Genomic DNA, 23,259 nt, shown 5'->3' with positions numbered 1-23,259 from the left:
AAGTTCATCAGTTAAATAGCACTAGCAGATGATCAAGTCCAGGACAGGGCCATGGAATACAGCAGATGAAGTTGAAGTGAGAAGCTAGGAAAATTAGATATTGGAATTTAGAGGTAGGGAAGGAAGGAGACCATAAGCCACGTGCTAAAATCTTTCCTGAATATGGGGATGACTAATAGCAAAAAAGAAGGCTAAAGAGTAATATAACTAACTGAATAGCATGAGAACTTTCAAAAAGATTTTTACTCAAAGGAGAGTCAAAAGAAGGCTGATTGTACCCATTCCTAGAAGCATCAACAGTTAAGGACTGCAGGGGAAGTGGTGGCCTTGGAGAAGAGCCAAGAGTAGATGATAGGTTGAAGGAAGGATCTGAGAACAGGATACAGGTGTCAGAACAGAAAAGGGGGGGATTTGAAGTTGGAAAAGTTTTAGGTGCTGCCAAAGTTAAGTATTAGTGGGTAATGAGGTGGAGTGGTGAAGGAATTTGAAGTTTAGTTCATGGAAAACGTAGGGTCATGGGGTTAAAATTTTGAGGAAGAGGGAGGAATTCTGGCTGAAGGACACCTGGGAAATAGAAGGGGAGAGGGTATTGAAATGTGTAAGAACAATGGTGCACTCAGGGAAATGATGTTCCAGTGTGGCGGGAGACTGAAGATGTGAAGGAGGTGTGGGCAGCGAGGTACTTAGAGGAGCTGCACTGAGCAAGCAGCACTTAAGACTAAGGAGGGTGGGGGAGTACTTGCCAGGGTCAATGGAGATGCCATAGCTCAAAGCTTCCCTGTCTGTCAAGAATGGTTCACAGGTGTGCCAAATGGTGAGCCCTTGGGGCAATCAGGGTGGCCAGGCAAGCTGGTCTCCTCCAGCCACAAGCAGCCTCATCTGTTTACCTTAAGAGTACCCTACAAATATTTTCTGGCTCATAATATAAAAATGACATAAAAGCAGTTGGGAAGTACTCTCATAGCTGATGCCTGGTTGCATCATATGACTTATCTTTGCCTCACCAGCATCAGCCTAGCATCTGACATACAGCCCATGCTCAGAATGTTTGATGAGTTGTTACACTGTGAGCTATACAGGGAGTCAAGAAAACTAAGTTCAAGTTTGGCTTTGCAACCGATTTGCTTTGTTGATTGTGGGCAAGTCCCTGCAAGCTGTCTCAGATTCTCCATCAATTTCAAGGAGTTGGACTAGAATAGAAGCCATGGTTCTTAATGATTTGGAGGGTCATAATCCCCTTTGAGAATTTCATGAAAACCAGGGACCCTCTCCCTTAGAGCAGCACACATGCAGGAATAAACAAATTTGTGCCCTTTCAGTTTGCTTGGACTAGATGCCCACAATCAAAGGAGAACTCACCTTAAGAGATTCAATCAACTCAACGGCTTGACTACCTCCTCATCACAACCTGCCTTCAAGAAGCCTCTATCAGAGGTGAAAGCACTCCTCTTAGAAATGCCTGTAATATAACACTCTCTCTGAACCTTTGTCTTCTGAGGGGACTGTTACTGGTTTCAAACCCCTGAGCTACAGAGGACTTCTTAATAAAGCCTGTAAAATAAAGCATCTGTAGTACTCAATGGACTATAACACGCAACAGGCTTGGATGGAGCTACCACGTTAGATATGACCTGAAGTACAGACATTTTGAAAAATCTGAGCACTAGAACATGGTACATTTTAGACCTAATTCAGGTTTTGCTGTCAGATTAACTCTGTGGAGTTGTCTCGGACAGGGAGCATGACGTGCAGGGAACAGACTCTTTCTGGGGAGACCGGGTCATATCACGGTAGAAGGGGGAAGGGAGGGAATCACTAGATTGGTAGTCCAATGAATTGGGTTCAAGTACCAGCCTCAACACATCCAGTCTATGTGACCTTGGAAAAAATGTTCCTAAGGGTTAACAGCACCCAGTATGTAAGGAAGGTCATGGAACTGAATCCCGGCTGTGAAACTTACTTGCTCTACAATCTTGACAAATTAATCGGAAACTGTTTCCTCATGAGGAACTATTACTTTGGAGGATCCTTGTTAGAATTTTACTAGATCCTTTATGAAACACGCCTAGCACAGGCCTGCCACAAAGTAGAGGCTTAATAAATAAGAACTTGATCTCTGTTGCTCATTAGGAATAAATGAGATGTCACTGTGAACACACAAGTGCCATTATACTTATTCCTAATGGATACATCTGCGAAGGGGAAAAAAATCAAGCATCTTGCCTATAACTTTCTGTGCAGCTCCTGTGTTTAAGATGTGTCTGGCTACCTTTTGTTGAAGCCTTTTTCTCCGCCTTCAATTTATTCCACCTATGTGAATAGGATTCAAAATTCTTTAATCATTTCACTACAGCTCAGTGTGGTGTGCTGACTCAAAAAGCCAAAAAGCCTTAATCCTACCTCAGCGGCCAGGTCACACACATCTGAAACTGAGCAACCAAAAATATTTTTTCCTGGAAATAATTTGCTCTGCAAACTGAATCCTGTTCAGGTTTGCAGTCCTCCAGAAAGGAAAAAATTTAAATTTGGTAAGATGGTTACCAGCCCTATCTTTATGAGGGGGAAGGAGAAAATCAACTGGTCCTTTCTCTAAAGCCCAATGCCTTGCACACAATAGGCACAGTCAAAAACCTGTTCATTTGCATTTGAAGTAGCATGCAAATAAAACGTTTTTGCTATATACCTTGAGTAAATGATTATGCATAAAACTGATATTTAAAGTTTAGGGACATCATCTAGGCCCTTCTATAATACTTTTATTTCACATATATTTATCAGGGAAAATGAACTCTGAAATGATCCTCAATCTCCCCCAAACTGCTCTCAGAGAGGATTTTCTTCTTGTTTCTAACTCAGCATTGATTAAAAGGACTGGCTCCATGTTCTTTTCTGAGTTGGTAAGGAAGAAGCCTTAATAGCCACTGGCAATCTATATCAAGACAAACAAGCTTTCAACACCTAACACTGTAACTCCATATGAACTGTATGTAAGGATGCAGGGTGAAAAGCTGGATGTTGACATCCTAGTAAGAAAAAAAAAAAAGAAAAAAAGTACTCAGTCTTGACTCTTTTGCCACTAACTTACTAACTGATCCTGGGCAGGTATTTGGGCCAAGTTTGCCGTTTAAAAGAGGGAAGGCGGTGATTGAGATGGTACCTGTGGTCTCTTCCAGTTCACAGTTGAGTCTGGGTTCTTCACCTTTTAGCTTATCTTTATGGTAAAGCCAGTTTAGGCCAAAGACAAAATCTCCAATAATGCTCTAACACGTGCTCATTTTATTTAAAGTTCTAAATCAGCATGCACAGAAACCAATTAAGAATGGTGCTTGGCCCTGTACTGGAAATTTTAAGACCATTATGTCAGGTTGGAAGTAAACTTTCCACCTTCATTCCCTTCTTTAAATGAAGTTTTAAAAATCTTGATCAAGGTTCCCCTGTGGACCCTTTGGTACTATGTGCTGTTCATATAGAAATAATCCCACAACTTGCTTTTGAGACCTGCATCCTAAAACCAAAATAGCTCATGATACAGCCTCTAAGTCATCATTTATTGATTTATAGAGCACCCATCACATGATCGAGGTGCTTTACAATACAGTAAACATCACAACAGAACTCACATAGTTAAATACAATCAACAAATTACAGAACTAAAAAAAACTGGAATGAAGCAACATTATGTCAAATTTCAAAGATGCTGAGAAGTGGCAGTACAAAAAGGTAATTCCACCAACTGGAGACCAGACGGGCAAAAATACACAGGCATCACAACCCAAAATGGGCAGATTTGTAGAGGGTGAGTGAGCATATAAAATAAAATTTCACAAACAAGAGTGAAGGCCATTAAAGATACTATGACACCCAAGTGATCAGAGCACTAGTGGAATAACCTCACAAAGATATTACCTTATAATGACAAGAAAACCAACCTCATATGGATTTCAAACTCACAAAAAGAGGCCAGAAAGCCACTGAGATCATCCATCCCATTATGAGCACAGACTGAAATCTGTAAGCCTTCACAAGAACCTGGAATAAATTTAGGAAACAGCCAATAGTTCTACAGTCCATAAGACTATGTAGATGTTGTTGATAGTTGGCACAAAGTTAGGGAGAAAAATCCTTTTCCTAAAGCAGAGAGGACTTGCCTCACACTAATGATGAGGCACTGGTGGGACAGAAGCCACCTGGATCAGTGTCACGTGAGTGTGGTTTAATATCAAATGTAGACACATTTAAATTCACACTGTCAGATGAACACTGGGAAAGGCACAGATGACACCTCTGACAGAGGAAAAGAAATCCAAACATCTATCGTGGCCTGTGTTTCCCTATGTAGCACAGTCAGGGCACTAGGTGGAAAGCAGTGTAAAGAGAGATGCACTCATTCCTGGCTCTCCCTTCTACTCCCCTAGGTCTAGCCCTAAAAAACACATGGTTATACCAAAGTAACTGCATTAAAGTGGCACTTAAAGTTCAAGAATAGTTGTCCCTGAGTTCCTAGGTCATTTGCTACTCCCTGAAGAGTCAAACCCATGTTTTAACTCAACAGATTGCTAGCAGACTTACAGCAATAGGAGAGCAAAATTCAGACTCCATTTTGCCACGAGCAACCACCACATGAACAATTTCAGATTTAAAAGGGATTGCATTCAAAGTCCCAGATAGGTGTGCAGTACTGGCACTTCGGGGCAACAATTTTTTAGTCTTTGAAAAAAATAAAATCACAAACGAAGTTCTTAAAGAAAACTGGGCTGCAATGAATCAAATCAGACAATTTTCACATTCAGTCATTACACATTTATGGGTTTTTATAATGCTTCAGGGGGAGAACAGACTGTGATTTAGAAAAATCACTCTCTACTGTGACTACATCCTCAATCATTTTACTTCTGCTTAAAAAAGGACATGTAAAGTTTGTAGAGGACTGGACTACTTGCAGGAATCCTTTCACTCTTCTGCCAAAGCACTTCTCCAAACCCCACAGAACAGTGATGCACCAATTCTCACTGATTCTCACAATTAAACACCATGTCCCATCTGGTACTATCTCAAAGTTCTGTCTCTTACATAACCAAAGACTACTTCCCAATACCAACCTCACAGCAAACATAGAGGAACCTGGGCCTGCCGTTAACACTGCAAATGCTCATTTTACCATTTCCTGAAGTTGTTTCAGAAAACTTATGATATGAAATACACTTATGCTCAAACACTAATAAAATCCAAGTGCACTATGTCAGTGACAGAATCTACATGTCAAATAGCAATGCATTTACACGCCTGTAATACTTTGAGATTCATGTAAGAATCTAGATACAGCCCAATACATATACTGCCACGGCCATGTGATTTTCAAGTATTAAGTTTGTTTGCATAAGGAATCAACCTGAGATTTTTCTAAACTGCACTTCTCTGGCATTCAGTATAACCTTCATTCAATACAATAAAAGCCAACAACTGACAATTATTGGAAAAAAATTATATTTTGGAAGAACTCACTACATAAGGTGACAGAATTCCAAAATCAAATTACATGAAAATATACATCGCAATTTCTTTGTACAATAGGTGGGAAAAATCTGCAGTATAGAAGAATAGAGGCAAAGAAATATGAAAGGCTAAGGAGAAGGATATGAGGGTGAACAGCATTTTTAATAGCAAACCCAGAAGTTAAGTAGAAAGCCTGTAGCTGTGCATGCTTTATTCATCCAACCTTAACATTAAGTAACTGGAAGACAAAAAATAAAACCAAATCAGAATTTTGTATTGTTTGGGGTATATTTCAATAAATTGAATCCAGAACCAACTCTCTGTAGTTCTTGGGATAATGAGCGAGTTCAAGAGCTCTCAACAGCCAAAAAATGTTATTGCTACATCCAATCCAAGAGGTGGGTGCAACTAGAATACAAAAAGGACAAAGCACCTAGTGATGACCACTCCTCCGAAGTCATCATTAAAAATCAAGTAGTTGCTTATTAAGTATTTGAGTATTTGAACTAAATGATTTGAAAACTTTCTGGCAGACAGAAGAAATAAAAGCAAAGGGGAGTGTGTCAAAACAAAGAAGATACAAAAGTTTAGTAAGTGAAAAGAGTTTAATGAAGCCTCAATGGTTTAAAGGAAATTAAATGGAAACTTTTAATCCTAATTGCTTTTCATCTGACATGCTTTAAGGAGTCTTTTAAAACTGATAAGAAACAATGAATAGGGAAAGAAAACCTGCTAAAATCTTTTAGAATTTACACGATTCTTATTCTACTACAAGAAAGCATTATTTGGTACAAGGTGTATTTGTGGATGTACATGAATAGTATATATATTATCCGGATCATGTTGTGCTATGTACAGGTCTTTACAATTCTTCCTGAAGGTTAAAACAGTTCATTAGAATTCAAAATGCGTAATCATCGGTAAGTTGGCACTTGTTAGGCTCTTGTCAGCACTGATACTGGCATGTTTTATTGCAGCCCAGTTCCAGCCAGTGTTTGCCAACTTGTTACAACAGAAGTCCAGCAATAGGTGGGTAGAGTGCAGGAAAAACAGTGCCATGTTTCTCAATTGGAGACCTACAACAAAACAAACAGCATTATATAAAGAATTTATAAATTTCAAAAGAATTACTTCATTAGAAATTTTCATTCGTATTCTATTTCTTTGGAAACAAATCCTTAATTTCATTTTAAGCTCACTGTTGTGCTTGTCCAATATGGTAGTCACATATGGCCATTTCACTTTAAATTTAAATAAGAGTAAATAGAATTTAAAATTTAGCTCCTCAGTCACACTAGCCACATTTTAAGTGCTCAATATGGCTAGTGACTACCATATTGAACTGCAGATATCGAATATTTCCATCAGCTCAGAAAGTTCTATTGTACAGCTATAATTTAGATTTTTCAATACTCCAAATATCTTCCAATTTATATTACATCTAGAGTCAAAAACAGAACAACTACTTAAAAGTTAAGTGATCTGGGAATTTACAAATATTTAAGGATATTCAGAGAAACAATTTAAGATTGCCACATTTTTAACTTGCTAAATTTTATCCAACTCTCTAGGTCCAGTCCAAACCCATTTTCTCCATAAAGTCTCCCATAACCGACCCTCTATCCCAATTACCGTCTTTTATTGTTTTGTATCTTGGGGTCTCATGTCCTCAATTTGCCTACAAGTCAAGAACCACATCTAAATAAAAACAACCACCGTCTTATTGATTGCTTATTATGTGCCAAGCAGTGTATTAAGTGCTTTACAAACTTATCTCACGTAATGCTCATAATCACTATATGAAGGAGCTTCCCCCTATTTTACAGAGAAAAGTGAAACAAGGTCACACAGCTAATAAATGGCAGAGTTTCTTGCTCAAAAAGTTAGGAAAACACTAGGTTCAAGTTAAAAAAAAAGTATCATTTAAAGGTTGGACTTTTCAGAGACTTTGTTATATTAATGTGTGCTTTAAATATGTAGGGGGGAGGGGGAGGCAGAGAGGAGAACACCTATTACTATTATATGAGATCAAGTGTTTCAGAAACCCAGAAACCTGTATCATCAGCCATGCACAATGCTGGGCACAAAGAATTTGAACAGAAGATGAACTCAAGGGATATAATTTTAAACTCCTAACAAAGAAGCCAAATGTACTTAGAGTTATGGCAGATATTTAATTCATACTAGACATGTTAAAAGTTCAGTGGGTCTTCTTCTAAAGCCCTGAATGAATTTACCAATCTTACAATCACCCAAATTCAACCATACCAAAGCTGTTGTGGGTAGAAAGCAAGCTATGGGCCTATCTGTGGCCCTACATGTGCCTATTTCCCTAATTTAGACTACCTCCCTAAGATAGCTCCTCAGAGGTAGAACTACCGCTAAATTTCTTTCCAAAGGGGTTGTACCAATCAATGTAAATGGTCCCTAGCAAAGCACTGAATACACCAAATGTGAATACATCACCTTCACCAAAGTCAGGTTCTACCATTTGCACACAGATACACCTACGTGCACACACATTTTATTAGAAAATCTTAAGACATATACTGAAACTAAGAGACATTGTTATGAAATAGGCATTGTAACTTTTAGGTAATGTTACTTGAATGTTTTTCCAAAGACTATACGACACCCAAATTAATCCCTGGCCAATTAATCTCTCAGGGCTAAAAGAGAACTGGCTATAGAGAGCTTGGACATTCAGTAATCATTCCCCTGTGATATGAATAAGAAATTTCAGGGCCACAAAAGAATCATTTAAAAACTGTTTCCGTGTGAGGTTTTAAAGAAGAATACTCCAGAGAGGACTGACTATGGAAAGTCATTAAACACCTAAAGTCAGGCAATCCAGCCTTTTAACAGTGGGGATCCAGCTTTAAATAGCATTAGCTTCTTCAGCAGGAATAGAAAAATCTATTTTCCTTCCTTTGAATAAAACATATGCTAAACAGAGAAAAGGCCTCAGTACAGACAAAGCAAGTTTGTTGTTCTTTTCCCTAGAAAGACAAATGTGAAACTGAACTACCTGCATAACACCCTAAATAAAAGACACTGACCTGAAAGTCTTTCATATTTTTGTAAGCATATCCCATTTCTAAGTCAAAATATATCTGCCTCTTGTTAAAAATCACACACTTTTTGTATTAATTGAAATTATATCAACTGTATGTCTTTATGAAATAATTTAAGTATCTGTCTTTTACCTCAAACTTTCTCTTAATTATTCCTGATTTTTAACCTACAAATCTGGAGAATGTTCAATCTCTAAAGGATGAAAATGTCTTGTTTCATTTATTTCTAAAACTAGAATCAAATCATTAATTTCCTATGTGGCTACACAACTTAATCTTTTTAAAAGGCCTTACAAATACAAAGCAGAGAAAAACCACTTTTTTTATGTTAAAGACAATAATAAAAGTAATTCCTCACTCAGGGGTAAGTGTTCCAATAATCTCAACCATTCTTAAGTGAAAGCAGTCCGTGAGTTAAACAGCTTAGCATCAAGGAAGTTTTCCCCATTATCTTTCACACAGATGCTTCCAAAAGTTCCAATTCATCCTACACTGCCATCTAGTACACTACTAGACAACTCCTCTCCCCCCATTACCAATCCATTGGCTTTTTCCCTCAAAAATGAACTATTCTTATTCTTTTTCTTATGCCATGGCATTAGTGACCATCCACACCCATTTCCTTTCTGAGGTCTGTAATACTTCACTACTCTCCAAGCTCTCCTCCCTGTGACCAATCAGCCCATGTTTCTGTCTCCGTCTCTTCCTTCTGTTCCCTAAATGTGGATATTGTGCAAGATGTTGTCCTTGGCCATAGTAAGTACTACTCTTTACACCAAATGAGTCTTTATCTCTACTCTGGAGACTTCCAATCTCACCAGCAGCTTTATGTCCAACCTCTGTCTTAACCATTCAATATTTAGTCACGTGCTGACTTCTCAAAGCCATGTTCTGCTTCTACTCCCACTAGAGCTCATAATGTGGCTTAATCTTACTTTTTTAATGCCTGGTCTAACTGGCTAAATGAACAGCTCTTTGGTGGCTAGGGTAAGAGCTCACAGTCACCTTTCTTGGTGTTACCTCTCATTTCGAGATATAAATTTTAAACCTTAATAATATGCAACTGTTAAAAAGGAAGCAGATATATATTTTTGAGCTAACAAAATATCAAAAGACAATGTTAAAAAAAGGGACAGAATGTATGCTATGTATACACTTATGTTGTACACACAGACACATATATCACACTTAAGTGTTACATGTGTGTTGGGAGGAGAATTAGATTTCAGAAAGATTAAACCCTTGAGCAGGACTAGGCGGCTAAGATGGGAAAGAGATTTACTTTTCCTTCTAGAAGTTTCTATATTCCGAATTTTTGTAATGCCGGTTTTATTCCTGCAATTGGGAATAAGAAGGGAGAAGTGAGGAGAGAGAGAGAGGAGCAACAATAAAAAGGTAGGCAAAGGAGTAAAGAAACTCGAAAGGTAGCAGTCACATTTAGAAGGAACCAAGAGAGCCATGATATTTATGGGTAAGAGTAGAAGATACTTCTATAAGGAATGATCGCTAGTGTCACATGCTACAGAGATTAAGAATCAAAACTAAAATTAAGCCTTTCTAAAAGGCAGCCCCTGGCATCTTTACAATTTAGTTTTCTGTGGAGAGGTAAGATGAGCCAAATGTGCTTGAAGACTGACAGTTAAGGGAAAAAAGGCAAAGCCCCTTTGTTTCCCAGTCCCCCTTCCTCTGCCCTAAAATTAAGCATTATTGCCAATTATATTAATTTCTTCAAATCTCTGGTTTTTTTAAACTTGTCTACCATATAGCTATGAAGAATAATATGGTGTGTTTTACTTTTTTATTTACATAAACGGTAACATACTCTATGTTGTTTTTTTCTTTTTTGCAAATTGTTCTTCCTACTCATGATTGTGTTTTTTGAGATTTAATCAGGTGCTTATATATAACTCTAAGTCTATACTATGCATTTCAGCTGCTGGATAATATTCCATTGTATCAATCACAATTGATCAATTCTACAGATGGGCCTTTTAAAAATGACACACAAAACTGCAAGCAATATCCTTGTATACGTCTCTCATACACATGTGTTACAGTTTCTCTAACCTATACACCTAAATCACAAGATATGTTTTCAACTTGACTAGATATTACCAAATTGCTCTCCAATGCTGATGGAACAGCTTCACTTATGCCGGTATTTCAAGTACACCATTTCCCCAATCCTTACCAGCATTTGGGTTTCTCAGATATCTTGATTTTAGACAACTTGATGGATTTGATGTTATCTCCCTGTAGCTTTGTTTCTTTTTTTTTTTTTTTGTGAGGAAGATTGTCCCTGAGCTAATATCTGTGGCAATCTTCCTCTATTTTGTATGTGGGACGCTGCCACAGTATGGCTTGATGAGCAGTGTACAGGTCTGCACCCGGGATCTGGACCCACGAACCCTGGGCTGCTGAAGCGGAGCATGTGAACTTAATCACTACACCACCCGGCTGGCCCCACTAGCTTTGTATTTCTGATTACAAATGCAGTTGAGTTACTCTTCACATGCATAACAATCAGCTTTCTTTCTGCTTCTATTTATTATCTATTCATATCATTTTCCTTTGTGCTGATATTTTTCTTATTGAATTGCAGAAAGCTGGTTGTAGATTCTAGATAGAAATCCTGAATATCAGCTATACAGTCACTTGTTTTTCTTTATTTCGTCTTGTCATAATATTTAAGTTCTCAGTTTTTTGTTTTTTTATAACTTCTGTCCTTTATTTTATTTTTTTTCCCTGAAGCCCCAGTAGATAGTTGTATGCCATAGTTGCACATCCTTCTAGTTGCTGCATGTGGGACACGGCCAGCATGGCCGGAGAAGCGGTGCGTCAGTGCGTGCCCAGGATCCAAACTCGGGCCGCCAGTAGCGGAGCACATGCACTTAATCGCTAAGCCACGGGGCCGGTCCAGTTCTCAGTTTTGATATAGCCAAATTTATCAAATTTTTTCCTTTCACGGGTATGTTATTTATGCCTAATAAATCCTTCTCTACGCTGATATTCTCCTTTATTTTGTTCTAATAGTTTTGTTTTTCATATTTATGTCTTATGTTTTAAAACATTTTTGGGGATAGCTAAGCTTCCTCCCTGCCTCAGTCAACAAGATCACTATAGATCATCTGCAACAGTGGGAGTGAAAGGGATAAATCCTTGCAGCAGATTGGGTACAGTTTTCACTTTTCTCCATAATCTTATTGTGTCACAGAAGATCAAAAAGGCTCAACATTTCAGGAGCCTTAATTTTAAGGAGATATGGGTGAGATGTGGAGGCTAATCCTTAAATGATCTGAATAGAAACCCAGCAAGGATGTGGTCCTCTTGTGATAATCACCCCAAATGTGATCTCAAATAAGCAATGGAGAGAATATGGCTGCTTTGGAGGCACAGAAGCCATATATATGGAGCCACATATACTCCTGCTTGTGAGAAATGACTCTGGATCACGTACACACATCTGCAACTATGTAAGGTAGAAAGTCTTCTATCTTACTGTGATGGGTTACACAATGCCTAGTATCCTGGGTCAAGTTCCCTAGGAAATAGATTCTAAGGCAGAGATTTGTACAAAGTTTACTGGGAAGTGCTTCCAAAAACAAGAAAGGGAAAGAGGATCAAGCAGAAGGAGATGAACTAACTGAGGGGATAGTTGAAACAAGGGCCTCAGTCAATCCCACATTGGAATGGCCTTTCAGAGAATTCCCAAATTGAGAAAAGAGAGCCAGTGGTCCAGGCCTTTGTACCAACTCATCCTTTCCCCAAATCAACCAGTCACTGGATGCAGGTGACCCCCAGGAAAGGGGACTAATTTGGGCAAGTCATCTCTTTTACCTGAGGACAATTCCTAGAGAGCAACTCACTTATGAGTTATCAGCAGGCAACACTCCCAGCAGGCTACGGTATGATTGCTGCTCTGGGCAGGAGACCATAACATTCACAACATCTAGCTCATCTTCTCCCATCTCTTACTCGTTCCCTCTAATGAAGTCAACCACTATGTTGTTAGCTGACCTATGGAGAGGCCCCCATGACAAAGAACTGAGGGAAGACTCTAGCCGACAGCCAGTGAGGAACAGAATCCTACCAACAACCATTTGAGTGAAACTGGAAGCAGATCCTCTTACAGTTGAGCCTTAAGATGACTGCAGTGCCAAGCCAACACCTTGACTGCAGCATTATGAGGGAAAAGACTTAACTAAGTCATAATACCCAGATCCCAGGTCTATGGAAACTACGAGATAACAAATGTTGTTTTAAGCCTCTAAATCTTAGGTAATTCGTAACATAGCAATAGAGAACCAACACAATCTCTCTAGCCTTCATGCAGAACAAAAAGAGTCTTCTTTTCTAGTGGTATAGAATATGGCTATGTTGTTGATCTGTGGGAAAGTGAAGATTTGTTTCTACCTTTTTCCTCTCTCTTCTTCCCATCCCACACCTGAATTAGAAGATAGATAAGGTTATTAATAATCTTTATATAGGACAAAGCATAAACACTAAGAAAAAGTGAAATAAAGAGACAAATACTACATGATTCCACTTATTTGAGTATCTGAAGAAGTCAAACTCATAGAAACAAAAGTAGAACGGTAGTTGCCACGGGCTGGAGAGAGAGAGAGAAACAGAGAGTTGTTGTTCATGGGTATAGAGTTGCAGTCATGCAAAACTAAAAGTTCTAGAGATCTGTTGTACAACAATTTGCATATAGTTAACAATACTGTGATGCACACGTAAAAATTGTTAAGAGGGTAAATTTATGTTACGTGGGTTTTACCACAATAAAAAAAAAAAAGGTGAGGGCCAGCCCCGTGGCTTAGCGGTTAAGTGCACACGCTCCGCTGCTGGCAGCCCGGGTTCAGATCCCAGGCGCACACTGACGCACCGCTTCTCTGGCCATGCTGAGGCCGCGTCTCACATACAGCAACTAGAAGGATGTGCAGCTATGACATACAATTATCTACCGGGGCTTTGGGGGGAAAAATAAATAAATAAGTAAAATTTTTAAAAAAAAGGTGAAATAAAGAAATTCTAGGGGCCGGCCCCGTGGCTTAGCGGTTGGGTGTGTGCGGTCCGCTGTTGGCGGCCCGGGTTCGGGTCCCGGGCGTGCACCGACGCACCGCTTCTCCAGCCATGCTGAGGCCGCGTCCCACATACAGCAATTAGAAGGCTGTGCAACTATGACATACAACTATCTACTGGGGCTTTAGGGGAAAAAAATAAATAAATAAAAATTAAAAAAAAAATGAAATTCTAGGCCAAGTACATCAAACGTAATACTTCCATTTTTAGAAAACATTGTATGTTATGGATTTTGATATAGATATTTTAAAAACAACTTAAAATTAAATTTACTTTTCATTCAATCCAAATAAGAGTGTACATTTTACAAGTGCTTATTGTGGGTTTTATTTCACATGTACATCCTCCACATGACTCAAGATACTGAGGATATTCAGGAAGTGCATGCTGACAAGCAATGAAAAAAGCTAGCCTTTGAGAAGAGTCTGAGTGATACGCCAGGCTGGCTAAATCTGCTACAAGGCAACAGGCTTCTATGGTAGAGCCTTAAGTATAAAAATTATGTAATGACAATGACATTTAAAGATTATGTAGGCACTTCAATCCTACATCATACCATGCTCTGTGCATCAAGTAATAAGTAAAACATAGATCCACTTTTAGAAGACATTAGTTAAGTCATGGATTTTGATATGATTTTTTAATCCAATTTTCTTTTTTTTAAATTTATTTATTTATTTATTTTTTCCCCCAAAGCCCCAGTAGATAGTTGTATGTCATAGTTGCACAACCTTCTAGTTGCTGTATGTGGGACGCGGCCTCAGCATGGCCAGAGAAGCAGTGCATCAGTGCGCGCCCGGGATCCGAACCCGGGCCGCCAGCAGCGGAGCACAAGCACTTAACCGCCAAGCCACGGGGCTGGCCCCTTTAATCCAATTTTCAAATGACTTCACTTGTAGTGTAATCCAAACAGATGACTGGGTTCAGGTACTTATTGAGCATTTTATTTCTCAGATGCGTCATATTATATTTAACAAAAGGAATAAGACAATTTTATGAGAGGAGTAAGACAAATTCATAAATGACTGAAAGTTAAGACTCTAAATGCTACAGTGCTTCAGAAAGGGAAGAATGTGGGGGCGAAGAGCAATTGCTTCATGAAAGAAGTGAAATTTGAGACAGACCTCATCTCAACAAGTGGCAAAAGAAGTAGACACATACCAGATCCTTGGTCTGGGAACTGGCTCATAGCTGGTACTCAAATGCTTGCTGAGCAAATTGTGAGATGCATTTAAGAAAGAGGGGGACTATTTGAGCAAAGGGGAAACTACTAGTAACTTTTAACGAATACACAATAGACAATACTGGGTACTTGAATGCTAGTTTAAGAAGTCTGTGTTAATTCCTCATTAATCAATGTTTCCCAAAGAATGTTTGTCTCTGCCCATAGGTGGGCCAAAAGATCCTCCTGATGAGCTACAAAATGACAACAAATTACAAATTCCTTTATTCAGTTCTTATCAATGGAAAACACATAGTTCAAGGACTATAATTTTTTACACAAAAGCCTGAGCTTAATAAGTAACATAATAAGTTAGGAATAGCAACTAAAATTAATCATTCAAAAAATAAGTGTATTAATTTCATTTAAAATTCTGTTCTATCAAGAACTCCAGCTGCCACACCTTTTCACAACAGTGCAAAGCCATTACCGTGCAGGTATGAATATATCTGGAGTACCTGCAACTTTAAAAAACGATGCTTGTTACTAATGTGTGAACAATGCTGACCTATGTTAGTCAAGATTTCTAATCATTGCTTCCTTACCCTTTAAGTTATTAGTTTAGTTTCATCATTAACATTATATTGTTTTTCAATTAAGCTATTCTATGCAAGGAGGTTTTCTGTGTTGTTTTTTGTGTGTGTGTGAGGAAGATTAGCCCTGAGCTAGGTAACATCTGTTGCCAAGCCTCCTCTTTTTGCTGAGGAAGCTTGGCCCTGGGCTAACATCTGTGCCCATCTTCCTTTACGTTATATGGAACACCGCCACAGCATGGCTTGACAAGCGGTGCATAGGTCTGCACCCGGAATCCAAACCTGCAAACCCCAGGCCACTGAAGCAGAGCGCACAAACTTAACCACTACACCACTGGGCCGGCCCCAGGTATTTTAATTCAACATTATTTTTTGCCTCTCTCTTCTTGGTAAGTGAACTTTAGTCTCGATAAATATGTTTTAAAGACAAGTGTATGTTATGATCAAGTATAAATTAACTCTAATCCCATTAGCAAAGGAGATAATATATAATCCCTTACAAAATTTGTTTGTGACACTGCGTTAGTATTTATTTATTTAATTAATTTGCAATATACTATCAATAAAATTCTTGGCTATTTCCTAAATTTATCAAGTACTGTTTATAAGGTAAAATCACATATAAGCTTAGGCTTCAATATTTGTTATTTTGTTTCTCTTCAATTCTTTGTTGTTGCCAAGCTCTTTTCTGACTGGAAAATGACTGGGAAAAACAAGCCCTGAGGGTGTTTTTTGTTCCTAAGATATTGTCATACCCACAAAAGAACCAATGCAATGAGGAGAGCTTTCTGAAGACTAACGTGGCAGTTGTATCCAAGACAAATATCCAGGATGAAGTGCAAGCAGGCATGAAAGATGCTCAATATCAGCAGACAAAAGCAATAGTCTAGTAACCAGAACTTGATCTAAGGTGGTGGAAAGCAAGAGTCAAAAGAAGGGAAAAGCCATGGACCACTGACTAGATGTGAGGGAGGTATCAGATTTAAGGAAAGGATTAGTAGCAAAAATAAACAGGAGAGATATAAACATGGTGAAAAACAAATAATTTGACGATGGCAAGGTTATGGTTATATCTGGTGATAAGCGAAAGTAATTTTAATTTTCCCCATTTCAGGTTGTTACAAAGAGATCTAAAAGTAGATATGAGTCTTTTCAGAAACAAGAGATATCAAACATGAAAACAGAATGAGTGGTGGATAGATCTTAGCCTTACTTCTGATTTGTACCTTTGCATTTGATGCTTTTAAGCATAAAAATAATAAATAAAAATTAAGACAGTGTGATACTGGTTCAGGGACAGACAAGCCAACCAATGAAACACAGAAAGGTCAGAAAGATCAACACATACCTGGAAATGTAATTTTATAACATAACCGACACTATATCAGTGGTGAAAGGATGGACTTGTCAAAAAATGATGTAGTCAACAGCTACGTATTAGGCGGTGGGAGGGTCAAGTTGAACTTCTACCTCACATCATACACTAATCAATTTCAGTGGATTCAACCCATATATGAAAGGCAAAACTATAAAACTTTTAGAAGACAATATACAATAGTAGTTTTCTGATGGCAGGGAAGAAACTAACAAAAAGTAAAATTCATACAGGAAAGAACTAAAATATTCAATTGCATTAAAATAAAGAACCTATGTTCATCCAAAGATACCATAAAGAAAGGGAACTGACAAGAATACAAATCAATAACTTAAAAATAGTCCAGGGGCCGGCCCAGCGGCCCAAGCTTAAGGTTAAGTGCTGGCGCTCCACTGCAGCGGCCCGGGGTTCCCCGGTTCTGATCCCCGGCGCACACCGACGCACCGCTTGGCAAGCCATGCTGTGGCGGCGTCCCATATAAAGTGGAGGAAGATGGGCACGGATGTTAGCCCAGGGCCAGTCTTCCTCAGCAAAAAAAAGACGAGGACTGGCAGATGTTAGCACAGGGCTGAGCTTCCTCACAAAAAAAAAAAAAAATAGTCCAAAGACCAGAACAAGCATTTCACAGAGGAAACATCAATGATAAAACACATGAAGTGATATGCAACTGCACTGGTAACTAGGGCAACCCACAGTAAGTCCATAATGACATAACATTTTACACCCTTCAGATTAAAAATTTTGCAGAAGTCTGATATTATAAAATGTTGGAGAGAATATGGAGCAAATGGAATCTCTATCCTTGCCAATAGGAGTATAAATAGATGCAACATTCTAGAAAGCAATTTGGCATTATCTAGTCTAAGTGATGTGCATATACCCTTAACTCAACGATTCCACCCCTAGGTATACATCCTAGAGAAACTCTTGTAGTATATATGCAAGAAACAGGATAGCCACATTCTCTATAATAGCAAAAGCAAACAAAAAACCCCACTCCAAATCAGAAAATAACTGCAATTAGAATCAAGAGTAGAGAGGTAACTTATCTAATGAAATACTACATAATAGTAAAAACAGATGAAATATAGCTACACATAACATTAGACCAACTTTAAGAATATCACGCTGAGCAATAAAAGTCACAAAAGAATGCATACATTATAATTCCATATATATATAGTTCAAAATCATGCAATACAGTGTTTGGGAATACAAACTTGATAAAATTATGAAAAAAGCAATGGTAAACACAGAATTGGGAATATGAGAAAAAGATGGGATAAAGGAAGGGAATATTAGGGGATGTAAAAGGTAATGGTAAAGTTCTTTTTCTTAAAATAGATGGGAGGTACAGGGATGTACCATACATAAATTGTGATTCTTTAGAGGCTACATTTCATAAATAGTTTTTATTATCTCAAAAAAACCCAAATAACTTAAATGTCACACATTTGGCCAATTCATCTACACCATGTCCTCTTCTAAATCAGATGGGTGCCTTCTGTCTTTGACTCCTTGCTAGACTTAAGCTAAACTTGTGGACAGATGGTATACAATAAAAGGGAAATTTTTCCTGCTGGCCCTATCAGTAATGAACAAGGAGATAAAGACCAATTAAAACAAGAAAGGTAGATGTTTAATGGTCTTGCCAGCATATTACAAAACATAATTCTTTAAAAAAAATTAGAAAACAAAAATTTAAGTCATTCTTTACCACACAAAATATAGTATGAGAAGATATAAGAAACTTCCGTGCCCAGCAGTGGTCAAGATGGTAAACCAAAAGGTAAAATGGAAGCAACTAAACTGAAATTAAGTACTTTATCATTAGAAGTTTTACCATCAGTGAACAGAAATAGACTGCTACCATACTAACTGGTTTAACATAGAATATTTAGTTAAAACCAACTGGGTCTACTAAAGAAAAAAGCAAGTTACACACTGTTTCTGTTGAGAAACAGCAGACTACTGGATACTACCACTAAAAAATGAAGCCAATGAAAACAAGCAATTCAAATACCCAAAACACACAATTTCCAGAAACGTATATAACATTTATAAAAAGGCAAAAGAGTAGTATGATTTTTAAAATGAACTTACCCTGAAATAAGTGAAGTTACAGCTGTTGAATAAATGTCACTCAAAAGCAGTCTCTTGGCTTTTTCTTACACAGCGGGCAACTTTCCTTTTGAATTCTCCATTTCTGTCTTCCCTCCATTCTTTCTGTAGGTATAAAAGTAATATCAAGTGATTTTATGCAAACTCCTCTTATAATCTCAAATGCTAATTTTAATTTTGAATGTAATGCTTTGGTAATACGTACACTTTTAAAATGTTAAAAAGTTGATAAGGTAGAAAAGCAGTCAAAAAATACTTTTGCAAGGCACTCTGCTGGGTTGTAAGAGCAGAATTCCCCTATGCAAAGTACTTCCCCAGACAAAATGCTCTTCAAAACAGGAAAAGGCCATAAAGAACATTAACAGTTTTGTATTACACTAAAAAGAAAGCTACAATTTACAAATAAGATACTCAGGCTATCTGAAGGATTACCAACTCTCCCTGTTGGAAGCAAGCGGAAAATAAAGTACACATAAAACTGCCTCCTCCTATATCGAGTAGATGGGTGGAGTGCATCATACAGAGGTGATACTGACTACAATTTCAAATTGGGGGTGGGGAGGAACAACAGGGACAGTATCACTATCACTGCCAGGCGCATAAAAATGGAACACAAAACAGCACCAGCATAGTTTCACATGAGAACAGAGCTGATTTTACCTAGCATGTAAATAGCAAGAAATTCTCACAAAAATGCCCAGCCCTTTTTTTCTTTTTTTAATAACATCATTTAGAGACAGCAAAGACTACAGAAATCTTCGATTCTTGCCCTTGCAGAGGAAGAGATGTGAAAAACAATTTTTGCCCTCTAAGCAAGGCACCCTAGAAAGCTAATCATTACAATAAATTATGATATAAACTATAATGCTGACATGTACAGAGATTTGGAGATGTTCACTGAAGTATTTATGAATAAAATGTCATGAAGTCTGTAATTACCTCATTATCATTTTTAAGTAAAAGGAAGAAAAGGGTAATTCCAAGCAAAGGGGGAAAGAAAAAAAAAAAATCACCTAAAAATAGCATTCAGCAGACAGAATTAAGACTGAGAGCAGGGAGATCAGGTAGAAAGCTATTACAATAATGTAGATAAGAAGTAAAAAAGATCCAAGTCAATGGCAGAGGGGTGGGAATGAGTTTAGTGACTATATAGTATGACTGACATTCTCTGGTAACTAAGACAAGACTGGGCAAGAAAGACTTCTAGGTAAAGGATAGATTGGTAGATGATGGTTCCAAAGCAGACACCAGCTAAGATAGCCACCATTTGTTGAATCCACTATGCCACACACTGTGGATGACCAGAGAGATGATGGTGTCATCTGCATTTTATAAATGGGGAACCTATGAATTCAATAGAGCAAAAAACACATATGTTTATCTCTGCTCTCCTGAGACTCTATTAAAATGACCATGTTGGAATTTTTTTAAAGGTATAAATCCTTAATATCAAAAAAAAAAAAAAAAAATGGGGCCAGCCAGGTGGCGCAAGCGGTTAAGCGCGCATGCTCCGCTGCAGTGCCCTGGGGTTCGCGGAGGGAGGGGGCACCTACAAATGGAGAAGAATAAGCCTAGCATCAACTTTCTCATCAGCAACAATAAATGCTAAAAGATAAATTCTGTAGAAATTTGATTCTCTCCCCTAGAATTCTATAAACAGTCAATCAAGTCTAAGGGCAAGATAAAAACACTTTTAGACGTGTAAGGACCCAGGATTTAATTCCCACACATCCTTTCTAAAACATTACTCTAGGATGAAATACAGCAAGAGGAATAAGTCAACCAAGAGAAAAAGAAATAGGATCCAGAAAACATATGATCCAATTCAGAAGAACACAAAGGGGAATCCAAGGACAGCAGCCAAGCAGCACGCTAAGTCAATCTAATCTGGAGCCAAAGGATGGAGGGATCCAGGAAAGAGATCTCCTTCCTGGTCTATGTATCAGTGCTTGAGAGGTTAGAAGAACATACGAAAATATGATAAAAGGTATACAGTGAAATAGGGAAAAGCAAATAAGAAAAGTAAACAGAACTGTCTAAAAGAAAGCTATGGTTTAAATATGAGACAACTAACTAGTTAAATCAGAAAACTGGTTAAAATCAGAAAATAAGCAAAGTAAACAGAACTGTTCACAAGAAAGCTATGGTTTAAATATGAGACAACTAACTGGTTAAATCATTTAAAAATTAACTAACTGGTTAAAAAAGCAGTGGGTTTCAAGAAAAAGAATGATACAGATTGCACAATGTGTGGTGTTCAGACTAGAAGTCATGTTTGCATATTTCAAATTCATAGTAAGGCCCATTTCTACCCTTATGGAAATGTTTGACATCAAGAGAATGACTTTACTTTTTCAACAGATTCTGTTGTTTCAGGACTCAGCTGTTCCGCGGAGTTAATAATTTTTGCATATTCATATTCTCAAGTATTTGCTCTTAATATATCCTTCATGAAGATTAAAACGCAACTTGTCAGTTCTGATCTTCTTAAAGAGAGCTGAGGGGGCCGGCCCGGTGGCATAGCAGTTAAGTGCGCATGCTCCGCTGCGGTGGCCTGGGGTTCGGAGGTTCAGATCCTGGGCACGCACTGACACACCGCTTGTGAAGCCATGCTGTGGCGGTGTCCCATGTAAAGTAGAGGAAGATGGGCACAGACATTAGCCCAGGGCCAGTCCTCCTCAGCAAAAAGAGGAGGACTGGCAACGGATGTTATTAGCTCACGGCTAGTCTTCCTCAAAAAGAATAAAAAGAGCTGAGAGTTGAGCAAAAATCGAAACAGTAATTAGTTCTCTCTCAAAATGATTCTACAGGATTTTTTAAAAACTATCATCTCTTCTCCCTTATCGCCTCTTATGTTATTTGCACTAAATATAAAGAATGATTTTCTGCCAGTTTTTACTTCAATTCGATTACTAAATTCAAAAATTCAAAGCTACAGATTTATAAAGGGGTTATCTATGTAGTGTTTTTCTACATATAAGATATCATGCAAGTTTTAATAGGTTTGAAATAACCCAAGAAAAAAGGTGAATTTAATCTCCTGGCTTTTATATAGACTCACAAAAGTTCCAAGAATAAGAATTACAACAAAAGGCTTTTCAAGGAAGGATAGAAGGCTGAGGAACTAGGACTATTCTAGATTAAAGGAGTAATAAAACATGAATACAAAATATAATGTGGGTTCCTAGATTTCTGGATTTTCAAAAACAAGAACAGCTACAAAGAACAATATTGGAGACATATGAGTATGAGCTATATATGTATATTCAATAACAGTACTGTATCGATGATAGACTTCTACTATGCTTATATGGAAGGATACCCTTGTTCTTAGGAGATACAGGCAGAAGTTTTTAAGCGTGAAGAGTTAGGATATCTGTATTCTCAAACAGCTTAGCAAAAAAAAAAAAAGGTGACGGGACACATTTATATGGTGACTGACAATAACGTACAACTAGAAGTTCACAATGTTATAAGTTATATCAATTTAAAAAAAACCACAATGTTGTAAAATCTCCACAATTGGTCAATTTAGGTAAAGCATATAAAATGTTTCTTTAACTAATGCAGCTTTTTTGTAGATGTGAAAGTTTTAAAAATAAAACTTAGGAATAAAAATATGGACTTTAATAGAAATTTGATATTAGGTACGACAACAATAGTATTATCTAAGATAGTGTCCTTATTAAAAGACGCAGGTTCAAGTATTCGCGAAGCTTTGTTATGTCTGTAACTTATTTTTATACAGATTCAGGAGAAAAATAGATAGATACAAATAGATATATAGATACACACACACACACACACACACACACAAATACACATATAAAGATACTGTAGTTATTTTTTATTTTTTATTTATCTATTTTTTTTGTGTGAGGAGATCAGCCCTGTGCTAACATCCGCCAATCCTCCTCCTTTTTTGCCGAGGAAGACGCCCTGGGCTAACATCCGTGCCCATCCTCCTCCACTTTATATGGGACGCCGCCACAGCACGGCTTGCCAAAGCAGTGCATCGGTGTGTGCCCGGGATCCGCACCAGCGAACCCCGGGGCCACGCAGCGGAGCGCGCGCACCCAACCGCTTGCGCCACCGGGCCGGCCCCTGTAGTTGTTTTTTATTTTTTTTTGTGAGGAAGATCAGCCCTGTGCTAACATCTGCCAATCCTCCTCTTTTTTTTGCTGAGGAAGACTAGCCCTGGGCTAACATCCGTGCCCATCTTCCTCCACTTTATATGGGACACCGCCACAGCACGGCTTGCCAAGCGGTGTGTCGGTGGGCGCCGGGATCCAAACCGGCGAATCCCTGGCCGCCGCAGCGAAGTGCGCGCATTTAACCCTTTGCGCCACCCAGCCA

The 23,259-nt window shown here is 38.2% G+C and overlaps 1 protein-coding gene across 1 annotated transcript in view; it reads right to left on the bottom strand.

The window, feature by feature from the left end:
* Positions 1 to 3,527: 3,527 nt before the first annotated feature.
* UBE2G1 (ubiquitin conjugating enzyme E2 G1) overlaps positions 3,528 to 23,259 on the bottom strand; it is a 107,303-nt gene continuing 87,571 nt past the window's right edge. The window contains exons 5-6 of the mRNA XM_058560028.1: positions 18,886 to 19,008; positions 3,528 to 6,569 (exon numbers count right to left, since the gene is read on the bottom strand). Coding sequence (XP_058416011.1) covers positions 18,922 to 19,008 — 87 coding nt within the window. The 3' untranslated portion in view covers positions 3,528 to 6,569; positions 18,886 to 18,921. The remainder of the gene's footprint in view (positions 6,570 to 18,885; positions 19,009 to 23,259) is intronic.

Source organism: Diceros bicornis, chromosome 18, assembly GCF_020826845.1.
Source record: "Diceros bicornis minor isolate mBicDic1 chromosome 18, mDicBic1.mat.cur, whole genome shotgun sequence".
In the NCBI taxonomy this organism is placed as follows: domain Eukaryota; kingdom Metazoa; phylum Chordata; class Mammalia; order Perissodactyla; family Rhinocerotidae; genus Diceros; species Diceros bicornis.
This window is presented reverse-complemented; position numbering and strand designations above follow the sequence as displayed.